Raw genomic sequence first — 20,316 nt, forward strand, 5'->3', positions numbered from 1 at the left:
AAAAACAGAAGCTTTTTCTTATGATGGAAAGCTCAAAGCTTTGTCATCATTTAACGGGGCAACGACACACTCAAAATGGAACCAGCTGCCCTTGAAAGCAATTTGCAGACACGAAGATCAGCTTGTCCAAAACGTATCTTGGGATCCAAGCAGATTCCTTGGTTTAAACTTCAGAAGCATCCCAGAAGGTACATTCATTCACAGCTCCTTGCACTGGACACAGTCAAGACGCTGTGGTGCTTACCTTAGTTTCTGTAGCTTACCATACCTCTAAGTAACAAAAACACGGTTTGTAACAGCCATTGAATAAAAGTATTTATTTCAACAAGTTTACAGAGCCACACATATAAAAGTTGTCACCACATCTGTGAGCAAGTTACCCTTTTAGCCCATATATCTACAGATGTAAAATAGGTATTTACTTGCACTACAAAATCAAGTAGGTCGGAGGTCAAGTCACCATTACTCTTCATATCAGTATTCTTGCTTCGTTACTATGAAGGTTTGAAGACTGAAGTGTTTTCAGAAGCTGATTTGCATATTAAATAATCAAAAAGTAATTCTTCCAAGAAGAAATCCGTATTACCAAGCTGTTGCTAGTTATAATAAAATATGAAATGGCATAGAAACGCTCTTAAAGTGCGTTACTGCATCTAAATAAATAGCAGCATTTATGCCTCTTCAAAACAGAGGACCTGACAAGGAAGGGATAGTGACCAGAATAGAAGTATTTTGCACTATAAAAAGATGAAAAAAATATGCAAGGCAAAAGCCTTGCCTCATTAGTCTATAAAGATACAGCTTAATGACAAGGGCTTCATACATACAAGACACAAGGTGTTCTTCAGAAGACCAGGGGAAACAATGGCAGAACCCCTCTACATCTATTGAAAATATACACACCCCACATGCACGCTTCTTTGGGATCGCAAGAAGTAGCTCCCATTTAACCATTGCTCAGCACAGGCCATTATAAAAATATAAGCCTGTAGTAATAACAAAGCAATTTTTATCAAGTTTATCACTGGCATCAGTCTGACGAAAATCAAGAGCATTCCAACGCAGTAGTACGGTTAAGTTCATGGCTTTCTTCGCCTAAAAAAGGAAAGAAAAGAAACCACGAGCAACCGTCAGATTTCACACAGCAGCAGTTTTGGCCAAGTAGTAGTCAACAGCCTATTTACCTATTCTGCTGTATATGTGTGTCTCACATACTTCCTATGCTCAGAAATGCAACAATTAACACAAGAAAACTAAAGACCTTATTTATCAAGAAACACTTGTATTTCACTTTATGTTTTAGACAGCTGTGAGCAAATTTTAATTTAAATTACATAATAAGTTAAAATAAATGCAAGCTTGAACTCAATGCACAGGCATACTGAAGGATTTACTACAATATTACAAGGCTGTGGCAAGGCTGCAAACAGCAGTAGCCACCTTGAGCAGGTCTCAGTTTCTAAGAAGAGACGTAACAATATATGAAAGGCGCATATTTGTGACCTTCTCTGAAAGGGGGATTCCTGATTTCAGATACTTTCCGAAATACCCTTCCACTGTAGTTCTAAACTTTTTGGATTGCAAAAGCAATAAGTTTAGCTGATTTTGGCTTCACAGAAACCTCTTTACCTCTCCAGCCCTTTCTCCTGCCTGTAAACATGTCTTGCAAAACTGCAAATTTTCTTCCCCTGAGCTGAACAGGTGACTTCCACAGCACCGCCAGCATCTATCTGCAAGACGCCACATCTGGATATTGAATTCTGTTCTGCAACACCTTGTTTAACAAAACTAACTGATCTGAAGCATATCTTCTGTCACTGAAGTGTTATGTTAGACACAGGGGATCAACTGTTAGGCATTAGCCTTACAAACTGCTGGATTGTTTGGACTTTTTGCTAGAAATTGGGACTTGTGATTTGGTAAGCTTGCATTTATGTGTGCAACCACCACTGATGCCACCACATCAAAGAACGATAAGACAGCCCTGAAGAATTCAGACTATTATCTATGCATTTGAAAGAGAGGAATTTCTTCTAGCATGACTAGAGCTCATGCTTCCTTAGAAGGTACCTTGACAATTACACAGCAGGCAGCAGCTGGAATAGGAGCTACATTCAAGTATGCCAGAGTTATATCCCACAGATGCCTCAGTTTCCCTAAACTATACTGAAGTGAATACGAAGGTATCTGTAACTTTACTTGGATTAAATTTATCCAAAGATATAAAAATGTATGTATTTTACTACATCAGCATCTGGGAGAGGCAGGAGGGGGAAGAAGAGGGATAAGCTTAGTACTTTGTGTCACTGCCATCCCTAACCCGATGCCACCCTGGACCTGCCAGGCATCCTACCGCTCGTGGCTTTTTACAGCCAAGATAGCACAAGATCAAACCCGACATTCTGCTCACTGCACTGCAGGCCAGAGTTTTACCCAAAATTCAAGTTAATAATTCTGCTTAGTCTCCTACAGATCTGTCAGCAGTTTCAACACTGAATAGGCCTGCTTATCTTACACTATTAAAGAGGTATGCATTCCAAACCTAAAGTGGGAAGGGCAGCAAGGTCAAGGGGGGAAAAAAATAAACAAATTCTCGCTTCAAATGTTACCAGGGAAGAGAATGCAACACCCCAGCTACAAAGGAGAGATGCACTTACTTGGGCTGAGCGTGATGCTGATATCCAGGTCCAAGAGCTGATCCTGCCCTCATCTCCACTGCCACAGAACACTGAGAAGATACAGAAAATCAGTCTCTCTTGCTAACCCCCACCCCAGCTGTCACCATTACCCCAGCTCTCATCCAGATCAAGCACGAGATGTCCCCCTTCTTCCTTTTTAGCTTACTCTGGTTTCTACATCAGTCCATTCAGAGTCTGCAGCATCCTCGGGTGGGTCAGGATTAGAAGGTGATGATCTTCGCTTTCGACTGAAAGAGTATGTGGAGAAAAAGTTACAAGTGTCATGTATTTTGGTAGATTCTCATACACAAGAGAACACATTTGATACTTTCTAAGTAAGTACTTTGCTCTCAGCAGCAGACCAGCCTTAAAAGCATCTACAATATCCATGAGCCTCTGAGTTACTTTTAGATGATTTCAAGTTAGATGCAACAACTTCTGTTCAATCACTCGGACCAGAAGTGGTTACACAGGCACTATTGGAGCTACGTATCTCCAGCAGTGCCAGAACCTAAAATTAAGACCACAACTCACCCAGTCGGAGATTCTTGCTTCAAAGTCTCTATCTCTGTGAACTGCACAGCCTGGCCACCACCCCTGGTTTTGAAAACATCACCCTGGAAACCAAAAGCAGTTAAGAAGGTACAGTCACGAGGAGGTCAGTATGATGGCAACAGCAGCGGTTGTCACACGGAAACCTAAGTGCTTGCAACTGTCCCTTCCTTGCAGGCTAGTAGCCAGCAAGCATACGTGCACAGATATGCTCTCTCCCATCACATCTCTTCTCTTACTAGACACAGGACAATAAAGAGTGAACACCATCTGCCCTGATGATCATGCAAGAGACCCATAGAGCAGTCACTACGATGACAAAGATTCCTACGTGGTAATGACGACTAATATCACAGAAACCATGTCAGAGGCTTAGTTTCGACAGTTCCATTCTGCAGCATGAACAGGTATGTTTGTCAGCTATGCAAGCCTTTTGGAACCATCGCTGGAAACTACAAAGTTACCGTACAGCAGTGAGAGCTTTCATAAAACTAAAAAAGAAAAAAGAAAAAAAAAGCAATATTGGAAGGCCTGTGACTGTAGGAAAAAAGAACCAAAAGCTTCTTGCTACAAATTACAAAGAGCTCTCGACTTGCCTTAGGTAAGTACAGTCAGCGTTTTGGGACACAAACATTGCAAGCGTTCAAAGCCTAGGCTGTCTCACCAATTTGTTTGTCAGTTGACTACTAGAAATTATGTCCTGGAGCATTTGAGCATCCGTCAGTGCAGCAAGCTTACTCATACCACTAGTGGAAATCAAATAACATCACTCCGACAAGACTGACTCCACAAGATTAGCTGCCACCACCAGCCTAAGAAACTTTTGCTATAAATGGATTATTGCATTTTTACTAGAGGAAAAAAAATAACTTAATTACTTTCAAGGAAAACAGTGACTGAGATAACCAAGCTTGTAATGGTTTATATGAAGTAATGACAAAGTTCAAGGAAAGTATTTTCAGAATCTAAAAGCTCCCTTGAATCCAGCTGCACAAAACTTTCAAATTAAATCTCTTAGCAGACCGAGTCGAACATACCCTTTTGCAAGCCAGTAAGCCCATAGCACAAATACATTGCCAGAAATAGGTTCTGACAGGGTTATCACAAGTTTACAAGGAAGGCATTTGCTTTACCTTAATTAGTTTTGTTTCAATCTCCCCATCAGAGGCTAGCTCCTGGTGCGTCAGCATATACTTGTCACACTTAGCTAGTGCCTTTTCACTTGCAGCCGCTACCGTGATGGCATGAGGGACATGTGGCTGCATGACTGTTTCAGTGGGCAGATTAGAAGGTGGCTTATGATCTACCCATCTCTCCCCAGCTGAGCGTGACCGTCTGTGTCTGAGGCGAACCGGAGGTGCATTCTGATCAGAGTGGAAGAGAATCAGAAGAAATCAGCACACAGTAAATCTCTCCGAGGATATCATTAGCAGAAGTGAACTTTGCAGGTCTGGTTAAGATGTGTTTGTATGAAGATCAAAGCTTCGTTTCCTAAAGTGCTTTCAGAGTGCATCCTGCAAGGCACCATTACCAAGAGCCTTGCATAAAATTATTAATGGATTATTCCTGTGCCAATTCCTCTTTCTTGTAAATTTTAGCTAAGTGTTATCCAATCTGTTGCATTCCACACCTAGGTAGTTTCCTCATGGAGGATATCTTTATGTTTAGTAACGTTCCTCCTGAGCTTCCAAATCAAAACAGATTGCTACGAACATATTAACCAACCAGAAAAAGAGAAATTTATGTTTCCATGGATGCATTCATGAGCCAAAATGTATTTCTGCAGTAGCAAAGCAAGCAGCCCGAGTATGGATTTCCAACATCTCTAAAGGATGAGAGACCTCAGAACACGTCCCAGTAAACAGAGCAGAGGAACCATCCCCTGCGCTACCGCTATTGCTTCCGAACTCAGCTGTTGGAAATGCATGAGAAATGATTGAAGTTCATGTGTTTTTTATTTCATGAACATTATTGTCAGTTGCTCAGGAAAATCAGAACATTCTGCAATCTTGCTTAAAAACCTGGGTCCCTTCAGTATCTTTGAATGGGCTTTTGAAAGAGTATTTGTGGACTCTGTTCCATTGACACACTAATTTTAGAGGCCTCTGAATCACAGTGAGGTTACATAACCCAAGCCTGTGAATGCAAATCCCATCCACCGTATTTTCAAGCGATGAGCATCGATTAGGGTTTCTTTGACAACAGACATGAGATTGGCTGCAACCTTTAAAGATAAGCTCTTATAAGTAAGTCTAAAGCCGCTCTTAAAAATTAAATGTAGATAGGGAAATGTGGCTTTCAGCAAAAATCTTCTATTAAAACAAAAAACAAAAGAAATAATTTCAATACTTTTTCCCCTCCTTTTATTGGGCAAGTACTTACTTCCATTGATGTTTTTTTAAAACAGTTCTGCCAAGGTGCCTTAGAGGCATAAGTAGGGGGCACGCTACTACTGGTCACATTTTACTGTAGCAGAGACCACATCCCTTACTCTGCTGACTGTGCTTCATGTATTAGTTAATTGGAATAGCATTTCCTTAAAAGCACGTCCCTGACTTCAAAGGGCCAGCAAGTAACAGAAATTTTGAGAATACTCTCAGAAATTAATTATACCATGATAAACTTTCCTCCTCTCAGGAGGCTGGGGTCATACAATTCTCTGATTTACCTGAGCCACTGCGACAGTGCTATAAGGTGACAGAGACACCACCAGTACAAACATTTGCACGCATCAAGTTCAATGAAAAAAAAAAAAAAAAGTCTCCCACCTGTAAGCAAAGCCCCCAGTTTTAATGCAGCTGTGAAAATTAAGGAAGACTATTCTAAGAGAGTTAAAGTTAACAGTCACACAAGTGAGATGTTTGTCCAAGCACTATTTCCAGTAGACATTTGCAGACATGGTTCAAAAACCACCTTTTAAGCTGCCCAAACAGACTATGGTAAATCGCAGGCTGCAAGACAGATTTGAGGAGACAGACAGAAGTTCAAACACAAGGACACTCATAGCCAGAGAAAGGGTTTAGCTAGTTCAGACTTCGTTACAAGTGCTATCTACGTGCCAGCAAGAAATACACACGCTGGTTTTAAGGAGTTTCTAAACGTCAAGTTAAGAAATCGAAAGAAAATGAGTAGTGAGACTCGATTTGGAAACAGTTACTATCCTACGAGAAATACATTTAGGGGAAAACTCCGATCTATGTTAGGTGTGCTCAATGTAAGAGAGCAGTCGTATTGAGCTTTTGAGCCAGACTAAGCAATACTACATTTAGCTTTTGACAGGAGCAGCACTAACCCTGCAGCATTGATCCTCTTCTATTTCTAGCTCATCTCTACGCCTGGGAACCTCAATGACTCCAGTCCAGCACATCCCTCGCCTTTTGTCTGAAGTGTTATAGTCTCTACTTTGTTCTGGTTCTTGTTGTCTACTCCTTGCATTAGAAGTGCCATTGGTATGCTTGTGCGAAGGGGTTTTCTGCTCCCATTCCATAACACAGGATGCCACAGAAATGCTGCTACAAGAATTAGAACGTCTGTGCACCTGCGGGTTGCTCACGAGCCGCTGGCTGTTAGGGACCTGAGTAATAAAGTTACTAGAAGGCTAGAAAGAATGGGAAAGAAGTTAGTGAACATACAGAACTGTCAAGCAATAAGGCAACAAAACAATGAATACTGACAACGTGCAGAGTGCCAATTCGGCTATTCAAGCTTATGGTTTTGGAGAGGTGGTGTTGTTGCAGTGACTGCATTAAGAATCGGGTATTCTTCCAATACTAGTAGCATTAGAAGGTAGAAGCATGAATAAAGAGCACTGATAAATACAACAGGAGACAAAGAATTCAAAGCAAGTTTAAGTTATCCAAATTCTGTGCTTGGGAACTATTTTCTAGCCACTAAAGAGAAGTGGCCTGCGCTTCGTTCTTACAAATACACTTTTCCTTAAATCGAGAAGTGTTTTAAAGGCAACTTACAGGTACTGGTGAAGGAGACACTGATCTCTGGACAGGCTTCTCCCGGTCTCTCTCTCGTGAAGGCCTTTCTGGCTTTTCATTTTTTGGTTCAGTAACAATGGCCTTCAGTTGCTTCAGTTTTTCGTCTTTGACCCAAAGTTTGTTCTGCATCTCCAGCTGCTTTGCTGCTACACGACGCTCCTACAAAGACAAGTGAGGAAAAGCATGAAGCACCTTCCACGAAAGCACAAGTAATTGTGCTGAGAGTTTGAAGGCAATTGCATATTCCACATGGAATTAAGTTCTTCCCCACTGAGATACAAGCTATTGGAAATGACATATCAAGCTAAAGAAAGACTTTCCAGATTATAAAAACGGTACCATGTTTAATGCCATAATCATTTTAATTCCTAAATTATGACAAATGGGAGCATGTCTAACTACAGTTCTAACAGTGGTACTGCAGCAGTAAAGAGTTAATCCCTCAGATTTCCTTTCCTTACTGCTTGTGAAGTGCAGAGCTGAGCAAGAGTTCACGTGAGGAAAAAGGGGAAACCCAGACATTAGGCTTCTACTGACAACTGACAGAACCAGAGAATCACTCCTTAGGTAGCATGCCACAGACCCAAAAGAACAAATTCTAGATATTGAAACAGAGTGACATGGTGCTTAAGAGAGCTGCTCTAGCTGCACCAAAAATCTTCGAGGAATGTATCTTATCATACCATATTTATAAAGATTCAAAATGTCTGTTCTAGTCCATAATTAATGTCAAACACATCTCCATTCTTAATGCTTCTACTACATAAAAATCCCTCTCAAAACCAAGCTGCCCGGCTCCTCCCAGCATTATTCCATTACACACTTCTAATAGATATGGCAGTCTACTTACACACTCCTTCTCCCATTTCATGGTTGTTTCTGCCACCATGCCTTGCAATCGTGCCTCTAACCTACGCTTGTCAGAAGCCTGACGTTGCAATTTCTGGCTCTTGCTTTCTAGTTCTTGCTGAAGATTACGCTTGTCTTCTTCATAAATTGTCGCAGTTTTCTCCAAAATCTCAATCTGGAGAAGAGAGGAAGGACTTGGCTACGCTGCTTAAGGGCGCAACCATCTAAACCCAGAATTGCTAGTTATATTTGATTGTTAACATGCACTAGAATACATCAGCCGTTGTACAAATATACCCAGATAAACAGTCTGCGTTCCAAAAAGTTTCAGAGATTTTACAACTTTCCTATAAATTGTCCATCTAAATGTATTACGAAAAGCCTCACCTCATAAGAAAGCCAAAAAGCTAAGCGTTCTGTAAAGTTCTCCACAAAAGACTTTTAATCTTGTTTTTAATACCCATCTCGCAAGCAACTTCTGAGATCAAGAAGCTCGCGAAACAGTACGTAGAAAATGCATTTCGTGCTTAGCTTTAGAGGCAATGAAAAAACACTGACCTTGTATTCCAAAGTTTTAATTTTCTTCTCCAGGCGTTCCAGCTCCATTTTCTGTCCTGCTATTGCTTTCTCCTTTTCAGACAGTTTTCCTTGAATATAGTTTTCCTTGGATGCAACACTGGAGTCAAATTCTTGCAGCATTGTTTTAAATGCAAGCACTGCAAAAGAATCAATATTTTTATCTTCTCACTGTATCTCCATAATATCAAAAGCAGTTCTGTTTTTCTCCTACCGGTTTAACGGTACCAGCTATCTCATTACCTCAAAAAAAGGTTTCTTAAATGATCTATCTAGACAAGATACTTACTTCACGTTGGTACAGAAGAGATCCCTTGCGTAGTTAATAAGGGCCCCAAAAATCTAGCTCCGCGCTGATGTTCAAATTCTTACCGTTTTTGGCAAACTCCTCTGACAACATTTGTCGTAGTTTATGGCGTTTTTCCAGGACTTCAATAAGCTTTGGAAGTGTTTGATCATCATTAACATCCAATAGCTCACATGAAGGCAACGGAGGAAAGTTCTGCAAAAACATTTCTGTAACAGATTGCTCTTCTGTTTCTGTAAGATTTAAAGCCAAGGAAGTCTGTCAGCAAGCTACAGAACAGGAAAAATTCCATTTGACAATGCGCAGCCACAGATCATTCATTCCACAGCACCCCGAAGCAGACAGAACTTAAGAATAATTAATGAGAACTAGAAGTTTTCAGAAGAGATGACAGTGTGGAGAAAAGATTAAATGTGACATTCCCGATTCATTGCTTTATAATACCTCCAAGGCAACTCTTCATTCCAAAGTAGGCCCTAAGCATACAAAAACATCAAAGTATCATCCGCGGCACAATTTCCTTTCAAGAGCTGCAATAATGGAACCATGAATTGAACTCATCACCAGTAACAAAGAATTACTTTGAGACTTACCCCGTGACTGGGTTTAGCACTGCAGTAGGAAGACAGCAGTACCTATTGCAGAGAAGGCTCACAAACTAACAGTTCAAGGTCCTTTTGCACTTCCAAGGTTCAAATAATTTGTTTTAAAATAGCCTTCAACTCCTAACAGAAAAGGACTGTGCTGCAATCACCTAGCATTCTAGCTTTTACCTCCATTGATTGGGCCGCCCCGCATCTCCAATTTCCGCGACAGCTCCTCCCTGAAGGCCTGATTCCTGAAGCGCCGTCCCGGCGTTAAGCCGCAGAGCGGTCTGTCAACAGGTCTCGCCACTTCCACTTCCTGGGTCATTTCTGCAAAGCGCATGACTTGCTACAGAAGGACAAAAGCCAGCTTAACAACAAATCCACCTGCGAGGAGTCCAACGGACGTTTGAAAGGGATATTTTAGGTCAATGGGAGTATCAGAGGAGACGTGATCAAGCTATAATCTGGGTAGATCCCAGCTGGATAGCTTGTGATTCTGCGGCAGAGCACCCAGAAACCTGCCAGTAACACCTCCCTGACCTCAGCCCCCCAGAGAACCATGAAATCAACTGTGCAGAGAACTGAAGTTTTTGCAAGTACTGTCACAGGAGAGATTAAGCACCTAAGTATGGATATCTGGACTTCTGTAGACAAGAGAAACTCATCCTGTTTTACTAGCAAGGAACAGTTCTCATTTCTAAGAAAAAAAATAAGACCTCCAGGGCACATTTGCCCTACAATATTGTATTTGATTACCTGAAGTGCAACAAAAATTATCATTCCTCTCATCTACTAAACATGAATTCAGTGATAAAGATGAAAGAAGAGTAGGAGGGAACGAGGGAAGATCTGCAAGGATGTTACCAAGCTTTCCTCGTAGTCCTCAGCTTTAGGATTAACGCAGACAATCATACGCACTTTTCCTTCACCATCAAAATAGTTCTTGAAGAGATGAGTCAGTTTGGAATCTCTGTACGGAACCATCTTAAGATAAAGTACATGAAAGACCTAGTAAGCATTCGTTACACCAGATCATCATCAAATCAAAAGATAATTAGATAACAGATTGTATACCTTATTTGTTCCATACATCTGGTTTTCCCGTAGAACTTCAATACATGTCCTTAATGTCATTAGTGACTGATTAATATTACCTTAAATAAAAAACAAAACAAAACACACACAAGACAAAACTCTGTAAGCAGCCATTTGGATTACGTTCCCAAATTATTCAGCAGTTTACTTAAGAATAAATTGCCTGGACTTAAGTTATATTTGTTACAGATAACTGCTCTAATTAACTCAAGTATCAGAATAAGTGCTACGAAAATCTTCTCGTTTCCAAACTGGAGGATTTGAGGTCATCAGACAACTGAACATCAGAACAGAACACTTCAGTTCTTCTTACTATGTCTTTACTGGGAGACATAATTAATACAAGCATACATTGACACATAAAATTACCAGGCTGTCTAAAGGTGGTACGTACCTGCTTCTCGCAGCCTGTTCCCTTCAGCTTTTGTTCTGTTAGTTCTTTCACTTCCAGCCAGATCAACTAAAGACAGCTGGCTCAAAGTGATCTGTTCTTTCTCCTATTATGGAAAACAAATTACGTTAGGCTAGTGATTAGCTCTATATTCCACACACCCCCCCAAACCTAAAATAACATGCGGACTTAAAAAGAATATGTATTGCACCTTTATTTAAAGTCTGAGGGTGGTTTTATAGCCTTTAATGCATGAAGCTGCACACCACTAGCTTTTCTTGATAAAAAGTTCAGCAGATGCCTTCTGTCTTGGGCCACAAGATAGATATAACAACTGTGCTCATTCAAATCCTTTAAGTTTTAGATTAAGTTTTTGCTCAGAAGAAGCAGAGGCAAAAAACAAAGGAATAAGCAGATTCACACTCCGTTTTAATGCTCTACTTCCATTACAAAAAGGAGACCAATTCTGTCAAAGACTCAAAATACAGTCATTTTGATTTCCTTCACAAGAAAATTGCTAACACTCAAGACACGGTGACTGTTTCAATAGGCCATGCTCCAAGGTTCACCACCTTTGCTCACACCTACACATGGCACACACAGTTCTCCTGTAACAGCCTGCCCCAGAACTCACCTGTAGCACGTTATCTCCATCTGCATCCAGGGGTGCCTGAGCCAGCTTTATTATAAAAACACTGTGAGAGCGACTGGATTCTCGATTCAGCTGAGTGTTTGCGATACGCCTCTTCTTTTGACCTGTTTCAAACAAAAACAATCCCTCCAAAACCCGTTTTATTCAACAGACTTGCCAGCTGGCAAAGCCAACTGCTTTCAGCATGATCACGTCAAGTATTACACATCTGTACTGAATTTAAGAAGCCATATTCTAAGATTTACCTCTCCAAAACACTTCAAAAGCTTCTTCTGTAGATTTCACCTCTACTTCTGTGCATCCTGTGACATACATGTTGTGATTCTGGTCCTCACGAAGGATTTTGGATTGTGGAGGTCTTAGAGAACAAAACAAAACAAAAAAAAAAAAAAAACCAAAACACATTTGAGTGGAGTTTTATGTACAACAATACATTGTACCATGCAAATTTTCTTTTGTTTAAGTACAGAATTCAGACTGAATATGTCAATTATCCATACACCAGATGGAAGAGGAAGTGCAAGTACATGGACACACACTCAGCCAAGATTAGTTACACTTCAGCTACTGCTTTAATTTAGAAGCTATGTTTAATTGCAGTTCTTACTGGAAATCATGGGTTTGGATGGCAGCTATTGTTTTTCTACATGCATATAGAAGCAAGATGGCTTCAGTGATCTATATTCACTAGTAAAGCAAGAAGAGATAGGGAGTCAGTCTGAGTTTATTTTTTGCTTCTACTAAAAGAAAATTTCACGTTTTAATATTGGGAGTAATATGCTTATGCACATACATAAAGTCACCATTTCGCACAGGAGTGTTGCAATTGTTCCACCTACCAAAAAAACAGGGTTAAAAAATATTAAGTCATTCAGCCTGTGTCTAAACATCTTTTCATATATAATACACTGTAGCTTCCATAAATAGAAATAATCTAAGATTCTTCATAGGCTGACTTTTGGACATAAGCACAATACTAAACTAAATAATTTTATTATACTTTAAAAAGCATCCACAGACATTCAAACCCTTTTCAAATCAGTATCCTGGAGACAGCTCTTGTTGCTTCAGAGACATAGCATGCTTTGCTCTAGTTAGTCTTTGTTAATCAGCCAACTCTAATTAACACATACTAATGGACAGGCATAGGGTTTTCTTTAATGGATTTAGAATTTTTAAAAAAGGTATTCAAAGTTTAATTTGCAGATCATTTTTTCTCAAGACTTACTGATTTTAGACATCAGCCGAATACACCCCCTTCCAAAAAATACCCAGAATGTCATTTATGAGAATTCATTTCTGGTTTTATGGAAATTACTGACATCTGGTCAAATAACTTGCAAGCTTGCATTAACTGTAAAGTAACAATAAAATAGCAACTTTCGCTCAATACACTGTTTCCAGGAAAAAATGTGTCAGTCATGGAGTGGCTTACTCTTCAAGTTGCAGTCACCTGCTAGGAACAGTACTCAGAATAGCATGAACAGACTTAGAAACTCAGCGGGAATACAACACACTGCCTAACAAATTAAATATCTGCTTACTAATCTTCCATTATAATGAGATAGGGAGCGCCAAGTCTTAGCAGCAACAGAACAACTAGCAGTACTCGGCACACTGAAGTACTATTGTCTGGACTCCTTTGCCATCACCTTTTTCACATGATTTTTTTAAGTGGTTCCTATGAACGGAGCCAGACTCGCCAAGACTACAGCTGCAAAGACATACTGTAGTTCCCAAACAAGCGTAACTGAAGGAATAACGGCATTCATCAAACTAACTTGGGTTTTATAGGCTCGAAGGGAGCTTCCTCCAAGAGGTCATATATGTAGTTGTTGTAGATCTCAATATAGGAGACAAAGACACTGTAAACATTATCTTCATCCACTTCTTCCACTTTGCAGTGATCTTGCACGTTGATCATATCAGCAAATTCTGGATCCATTTGTCGCCTGTTGGACACACACAACTGATTGTAGTGGAGCATCCACAGCCAGCTAACATGTCAGGTAGTAACTACACGGTTGAAAGGCAGATCTACTGACAGATAGCATGATTTGAGTATGGAAGTGCTCACGCTAGCAACTAATGACAACACAGCCAGTCACATTAGATTAAAAAAAGCACTCCGAAAAACTTAAGTAGATAAGCTTTCATCTGACACTGCTGTACACGGCTGGAGTAAGAAATGCCCTGCAAAATTCCCAGACAGTCAGCATTTCTATCCTCCAGTCAGCAGTCTCACTGTTTTGCAAAATACCCCCAAGTATAACTTCACAGTATACCTGCCCAGCAAAGTCACAGCATTTTACTGGTTAACAGTAAAACCAGACTTCTGTTGCCTGATTCTAAGTCTTCTAATCAAAATAATTAATTATACTATTCCTCAAACCACATGAAATATACTAACTTTCCATTAGTATTTTTCTTTCATTTTTTCAAGGGAAGGACAAAGAGACCAAGGTAAGTTAAAACCACAGTCACAGAATAACATTTTTATTAACTAAATTCATTCCGCATGTTACATTAGTTACTTACTTGCCAGATGGAGTTTTTGGAACAGGCATGGCATCTCTTTTCTGGCGCTCTAATAGAGCATCTACTTCACACTGAACATCCACACCATTCTTGTCATCAAGCTTAAAAACCTGAGCAATGAGCATGTTTAGACAATATAATGACAAACACTAGAGAACATAAGGCATTGGCCAGCAAAACAAATTATTTGATCAAGCTGTCTAGCAACCAGCAGATACCATGCCCCAAACTAACACTCGATCTGCTGGCTAATGCGAAGTAGATCTGACAGAAAACAGATATTTCCAACATAACAGTTATTTCATAAAAGCTCCCAAGCTAGCACGCTACCAAGGAAAAGACTTCCAGCATTATTTCAAACATATTTAGATATCAAAAATCCAGAGATGTCTGCCCACAAGAAAAGCATCACATCATGTCCTATATTGTTTTATCTTTAGATAAGAGTTTTCTGTGGCTTTTGAATCTTGCGGTGAAATTTCATGCCATAACTCAGAAAGCTTCCTCTTTCCTTTTCTATTGTTTTAAAGACGTTAATTAGACAACAAGCAACAATTATAAGGATAGCCAGACAATACATCTTCATGAAATGTCCGTCCTAGCCACTACGCCTGCCTCCTTGGCCCTGCTCTTCAGACCTCATGGGAATGGGCTGTTTTTCAGTTGGTTTTCTTATTAAAGTGCTCCAGTCACATGACTAGCCAGGAGAGACACACTTTGAACAGAACATTTCCCTCTCGTGTTTTTAGGCTGATACAAGCAACGGCGTGAAGAATTTGGTGTAAAACTACTCACAAATCGCTTGGCCTGGAATGGTCCTATGCTGTTGAAGATCATATCCAAACACCGCGGGAGAAGTCCTCCATCACCAGGAGATCCTGTCATGGTGTGTGTTTTCCCGCTGCCTGTCACACCATATGTAAAAAGGAGACCTAGGAGGAACAGGAAAGTTAGGTAATGCCAGCAAGCAAGGCTTGCTGTCTCAAAAAACCGCTCCCTTGTAATCACGCGCCCTGGCTTGCCCAGATCAAATGTATTTGGGAAAAACAATGACTCCTTTTGAACTGTTAACTGTAAACTATTCCAGCCCATCAAAAGCCACTGTCAACGCTAGTGTTCGCATCTCACTGACAGCCACTTCAACTACAACTGACAGCCCCTATCACCCTCCCTGGGGAAGAACACAGTTGGAAGCCACTAAGTCCCAGGTGTAGGAGGCTGATTTGTTATGAGTGTCACTGAGGAGTCCGACATAAGCCAGATACTTCAAGGACCAGCACTGTGATATCAAACCATGTCCAGGAGATCAAGCCCTATAAACTGATTTCTGTAGCCAGCCTTTAGGTGGATAAGTCACACTTTTCCGCAGAAAGACCAGTTAACAGTGTACAAAAAGATTAGACCTTGCCACAAGTAACACTCACATCATAACAAAGGTAAATAGGTTTAGAAGTAATGAAAGCCAAGAAGAGCTTTTCCAGGATGTGGTAGAGGGGAGCTATTCTCATTGCAAACAAGGCATGCATGTTTCTACCTAGACAAGCCAAGAAACCTTGAGACATGCTCGAAATCATAGCAACATCCGAAACTGCATGGTACACATAGAGAAAAGTGGTAGAGATTGCTTACCATTTTTCCCACGAATGAGATCTTCCACTAGAGGTTTAGCCACCACGTCAAAAAGCTCCTTCTGAACAACAAGGGTGCCAAACACTTCTTTAAATGAGTACTGCGTCTGTAGAAAAGAAGATATACCACCCTAAACATTAAGTTTCCCTGTCCAAAAATCCGTTGCTTTACACCCTAGGGCTGCTTTCCATCAGCTTACCAGGATGATATTCTACTTTAAGATAATACCAGTGTTTGAACATGGGCACTTGCTCCATCTCCTATTCCGAGAATAGGATGTGCATAATGAAGAGCAGCAAGAGCCTCATTCCCACAGAGCTTAAGTCCAGACATAACCAGAACGATCACAAAGCCTGGCATCCCAGCAACTACAGAATCTCACAATTTACAGCTTCAAGCTCAAATTTCTCTTTGGGCCCCCACCATAATCTACACAAGCACTGAGCAAAAGGAACACCCACAATGGCCAAAGTCGAGTTGTTCCAGCATTTAACCATTTTGTTTTAAGCTTGTGTCTTTTTTCCAGCCAGAGTTTTTCAATATACTTTTTTTTTTTTTTCCCCTGACAATTCTGGTTGCTTTTCAATCAAAACATTTGCTTATGTAAATATCAGAATTTTAAGTTTTTGAGCAAAGGTTTGTTTACCAACCTTTTAATTAAATCTTTGCTTATTTCATTTAAGCCTCTGAAGATCACTTTATGTTCTTCATATAAGAACTTCCCATACTGAAATGGGAAACAAAGTATTCTACAACCCAACTAACACTTTTCTTTTCTTAAAAACACCAGGAGCCCTTCTCATTTTGAGTTACAGCACTGGGTGTGGAACCTGTAGTTAACTGTTTCACTACCAAATCATATTTAGTGCTACAAAACTCTGGCTCCTTATTCTGTGCGCGACCTCAGCGCTCCATTTCTAGGAAACATGGGTATTGATCAAGTAACAATATAAACTGCCCTGTGACCTGCTGCCAACTTTTCTGCATTTCATGACGTTTCACCACTTTGTGTACATAATCTAGAGCTTCGCGCCCCTATTCTCGAAATACGGAAACATTGCTTTCTGCCCAACTTCAGTTTGGGATAAATCAACCGTTAATTTGTGCCTGGTTTAATCTCAGAGATGGTTTCTTCCACTCAGTTCTACGTGAAAAAGCCCTGCAAGCAGTCTAAATACTTGCCAGCTTTGCTTTTGCTCCTTTTACCCTCCTCCTCCGCCCCGCAGAAGCCTTTCCGCACGTGGAGCACGGCTCACGAAACGGCGCGTGGTTGCTCTAGCCGGTTTTTAAAAGCCGCAAAGCGCCAACTGGCGCTTCACACGCCGCAAAGCCGGCGGAAAACACCGACAGCGGGGAAAAAGCCCCCTCGATCCCCAATCGCAGGCGGCCCCTCCAGCCGGGCACAGCCCCGGGGCGGAGGGGAGACGCGGGGCCGTTACCTCGCGGTACTCCCCGTTGCGGAAGACCCGGTAGCCATCGGGCGGGTGGATCTGGACGGTGGTCTCGTTGATCACCTCGATGCAGCACTCCTGGTCGGAGCGGCTGAGCGGCCTCACCCTGCAGTACACCTGGGGGAAGGGACACACAGGCACAGGCGGGGCCCGCCGTCCCTCAGCGCAGCCCCGAAGGGCGGCAGCGGGCCCGGGCCCCCTCCCCCGGCCCCTCACTCACCCCCACCGGGTCCTTCAGGGCGGGGTTGGACGGTTTCTTCAGCGCCGGCCTCCGCGGCGGCTTGGCCCTGCTGTGTGAGGGCGGGAGAGGCGTGAGGGGCGGCTCCACCGGACCCCGCGGCCGCCTCAGGGGGAGGGGGAGTGTGTGTGTGTGGGGGGGGAGGAACTTACGGCGGCTTCATGTCGCGGGGGAGCGGCGTCGGCGGCGCGGATATCGCGACAGCGGCGGTAGCGGCCGCCAGAGGCTCTGAGCTGAGGGACCGGCAGCGCCGCCCACCCGCGCGCGGCGCTCCGATTCAAATCGAACCAATCAGCGCGCGCGCAGCGGGCGAACCCGCCCCTTCCTCCCCCCCAACCAACCAACCAACCAACCAACCAACCAACCAACCAACCAACCAACCAACCAACCAACCAACCAACCAACCAACCAACCAACCAACCACCCACTCCCGGGGGAGGGGGGCGGGGCCGCGCGCGTTGCTGTGGCGACGGCGAAGGGAGGCGGCCCGGAGCGCGGGCGCCCCCCCTGCTGGGCCTGGTGCACTCCGTGAGCGGTTGCCGCGGGTTCGAATCCCGCCCTCGGCCCGGCGCCGGGCCCCGCCTCACGGAAACGGCAGAAACCGCCGCACCGGGGGCCTCGCGCTGGGCCTGGGCGCGTCATCACCCGGTTTTATCCGCTCGGCGTCAATAAAAATTGGGGGTTTGGGAGGAGAGGTGTAATCCCGCGAATCCGCCGGGGCAAAACTGCTGCCGGGCTGGGGGGGGAAAATCGGTTTATCCCCAGCCCGGAGGAAATGGAAAACAAAGCCTAAATTGTGAAGACGTGGGTGAAAAAAAAAAAAAAAAACAGCCAAACAAGTTCATTTCGAGACCTGACTTCCTGAGGAGGAAATGCTCTGCTAATTCAAATGGGGAAACTGGGGTGAAGGACGGGGTAACTCGGGGTTTAACCCTGGGTAGCAGCTCTAAAGGCCTCCAGCGGGTTGAACTCAATCTTTCTTACACCACAGACTCCGGTCAATTCTCAGTTTTAGTGCAAGTTAACTACATCAAATAAGCTTACACCCTTAAGGGGAAAAAAAAAAAAAATCCAAAGAAATAAATCCCAATAAACTGTGTTTTATTTTTCACTGTGACCGCTAGCAGAAGTCAGCAACCTAGTGCAACTTTTGCTTCTTAAACAGCGTTTTAAAATACACCGAAACACACATTTCTGGATGTTCTTCGTAACACCCATCAAGGAGACAACCGGCCCAAATGGAACCGAGGAGCAGAGCCGGAGCCCCGCGTGCGGTCCCGCCGTCACGCCACGACCGTCCTTGCCCTGCACCCCTAAAACTGGTAAGATGGGGCTGCCACCCTCAAAACGAGACTGAATTCCCAAAGCCCCTGGGGGAACTAATGGATAAAAAAAAAAAAAAACACCCTGAAGCTGCACTTCTTGCCCCAAAAAACGGCTCACGCTTCCGCTGACTGCCGCGGGAGCGTCCCCCGCGCTTGGGAGGGTGGTTTGAGGAGCGAGGTGAGGATGGGCACACCGGCCGCCTTTCCCGAGGCCGAAGCAAACCCGACGACGGCACCCGCCTCCCCGGGGGGTGTTCCAGGAGCCCGTCCTGGCTCCCGCCACAATCCCATTCATACCCTCCTCCCAGCTCGTTTAAATCCACATTGGGTATCATACTCTTCTGGAAAAAAAAAAAAAAGCCGTGCATCTTTTTGGATTAAGCGTTATTCAGGAATATTCAGATTCACCTTTCACCTTAACCCAAAGGAACTCATTAGACCTCAAACTCTGCTGTGTCCGTATAATTCATCAGCGCAGTAAAATCTGCTTGGCTGAAGAGTAGATGAGTGATGTTCTCTGGGATTTACTCATAAAGGTGATAGTTTTGTTCGGGGTTTGCTCTGGATTGGGCGGAGACACCCAAGGAAACACGTTCCAACAAATAATTATCCTGTATTATTTACTCGTAACAACTTGACACAGATTTTTTTATTTCTTTATGTGAATGACATTTAGTACATTGAATAGATTTCTGAAGGCCTATCTCCAGATGAAAAAGAAATCTGGCCGACCTGTGCTGCTTCAAGATCAAACGTTCGCTTGTTCAGTGTGCGAAGTATGTGCCAGACAAAGGGGCCACGCGAGGCGTTGCAGGATCCCCAGGGATTACGGTAGTGGAGAATACTACCATACTGTTATATTGTTATAGTGCACAATACTACTACTGTTATATTTCTAATGTAGTTTTCCTAGAAATTATTTCACCTGAAGAGGACGAGAGGAATTCCCGAATTCAAAAGTTAAATGGCCAAGAAAAAAATGCATAATGATTCACGTAAATTTTGCAGGCTCTTAAATCATGTCTTGCAGGCAGAGCCAGATTCCTTTCCGGTCACATGAGTACGCAAGGTAAATAAGCTTTGCAATTATTAGCAATTATCTCTGAAGTGATTAATTTTCACGGACGGTATTTTTATGAAACTATACAAATCAGTTTAGCATATATCAGTGCGATAGTTATATTAGTTTTCTCTTTTAATGAAATAAAACTGTTGAATAAACAATTCTGTTCCAGTGCTTATAAATATTGATAGAAATCTCGGTCAGCTTTCAAAAGAAAGCTATTTTTCAAAAGACATATTTGTCCCATAATATATTTAATGAGCTGTTCTATTGTCACTCAAAAGTGCATCAATTTTACCTTGATAGAGGCAATTACACACAAAACAAATTATACACCCGTATGATTATCAAGAAGCTTGATAATATTCCCTAGCAGAAATCTTTACATCAGCTGTT

At 42.4% G+C, this 20,316-nt stretch overlaps 1 protein-coding gene across 6 annotated transcripts; it reads right to left on the reverse strand.

Moving 5' to 3' along the window:
* Positions 1-302: 302 nt before the first annotated feature.
* On the reverse strand, positions 303-17,790 carry KIF23 (kinesin family member 23). Of its 6 annotated transcripts, none has more exons than XM_042804239.1 (24): positions 17,685-17,790; positions 17,515-17,584; positions 17,283-17,411; positions 15,844-15,949; positions 15,010-15,146; positions 14,215-14,324; positions 13,458-13,628; positions 12,470-12,511; positions 11,922-12,034; positions 11,659-11,780; positions 11,028-11,130; positions 10,613-10,692; positions 10,403-10,522; positions 9,725-9,884; positions 9,017-9,184; positions 8,627-8,784; positions 8,070-8,243; positions 7,199-7,378; positions 6,523-6,828; positions 4,364-4,594; positions 3,213-3,295; positions 2,845-2,926; positions 2,658-2,728; positions 303-1,095 (listed from the first exon to the last, which is right to left on the reverse strand). In XM_042804239.1, exons 1-24 carry the CDS (start codon positions 17,693-17,695, stop codon positions 1,080-1,082), a joined length of 2,943 nt encoding a protein of 980 aa, XP_042660173.1. In that variant the 5' UTR covers positions 17,696-17,790; the 3' UTR covers positions 303-1,079. The 6 variants fall into 6 exon arrangements, with proteins under 6 accessions (XP_042660173.1, XP_042660174.1, XP_042660176.1 ...); XM_042804240.1 differs by having other exon boundaries at positions 17,515-17,581; positions 17,685-17,784; XM_042804242.1 differs by lacking the exon at positions 12,470-12,511.
* Between the last annotated feature and the right edge of the window lie 2,526 nt (positions 17,791-20,316).

The sequence above is a fragment of the Tyto alba genome, unplaced genomic scaffold (genome assembly GCF_018691265.1).
Source record: "Tyto alba isolate M040663 unplaced genomic scaffold, T.alba_DEE_v4.0 Super-Scaffold_41, whole genome shotgun sequence".
Taxonomy (NCBI): Eukaryota; Metazoa; Chordata; class Aves; order Strigiformes; family Tytonidae; genus Tyto; species Tyto alba.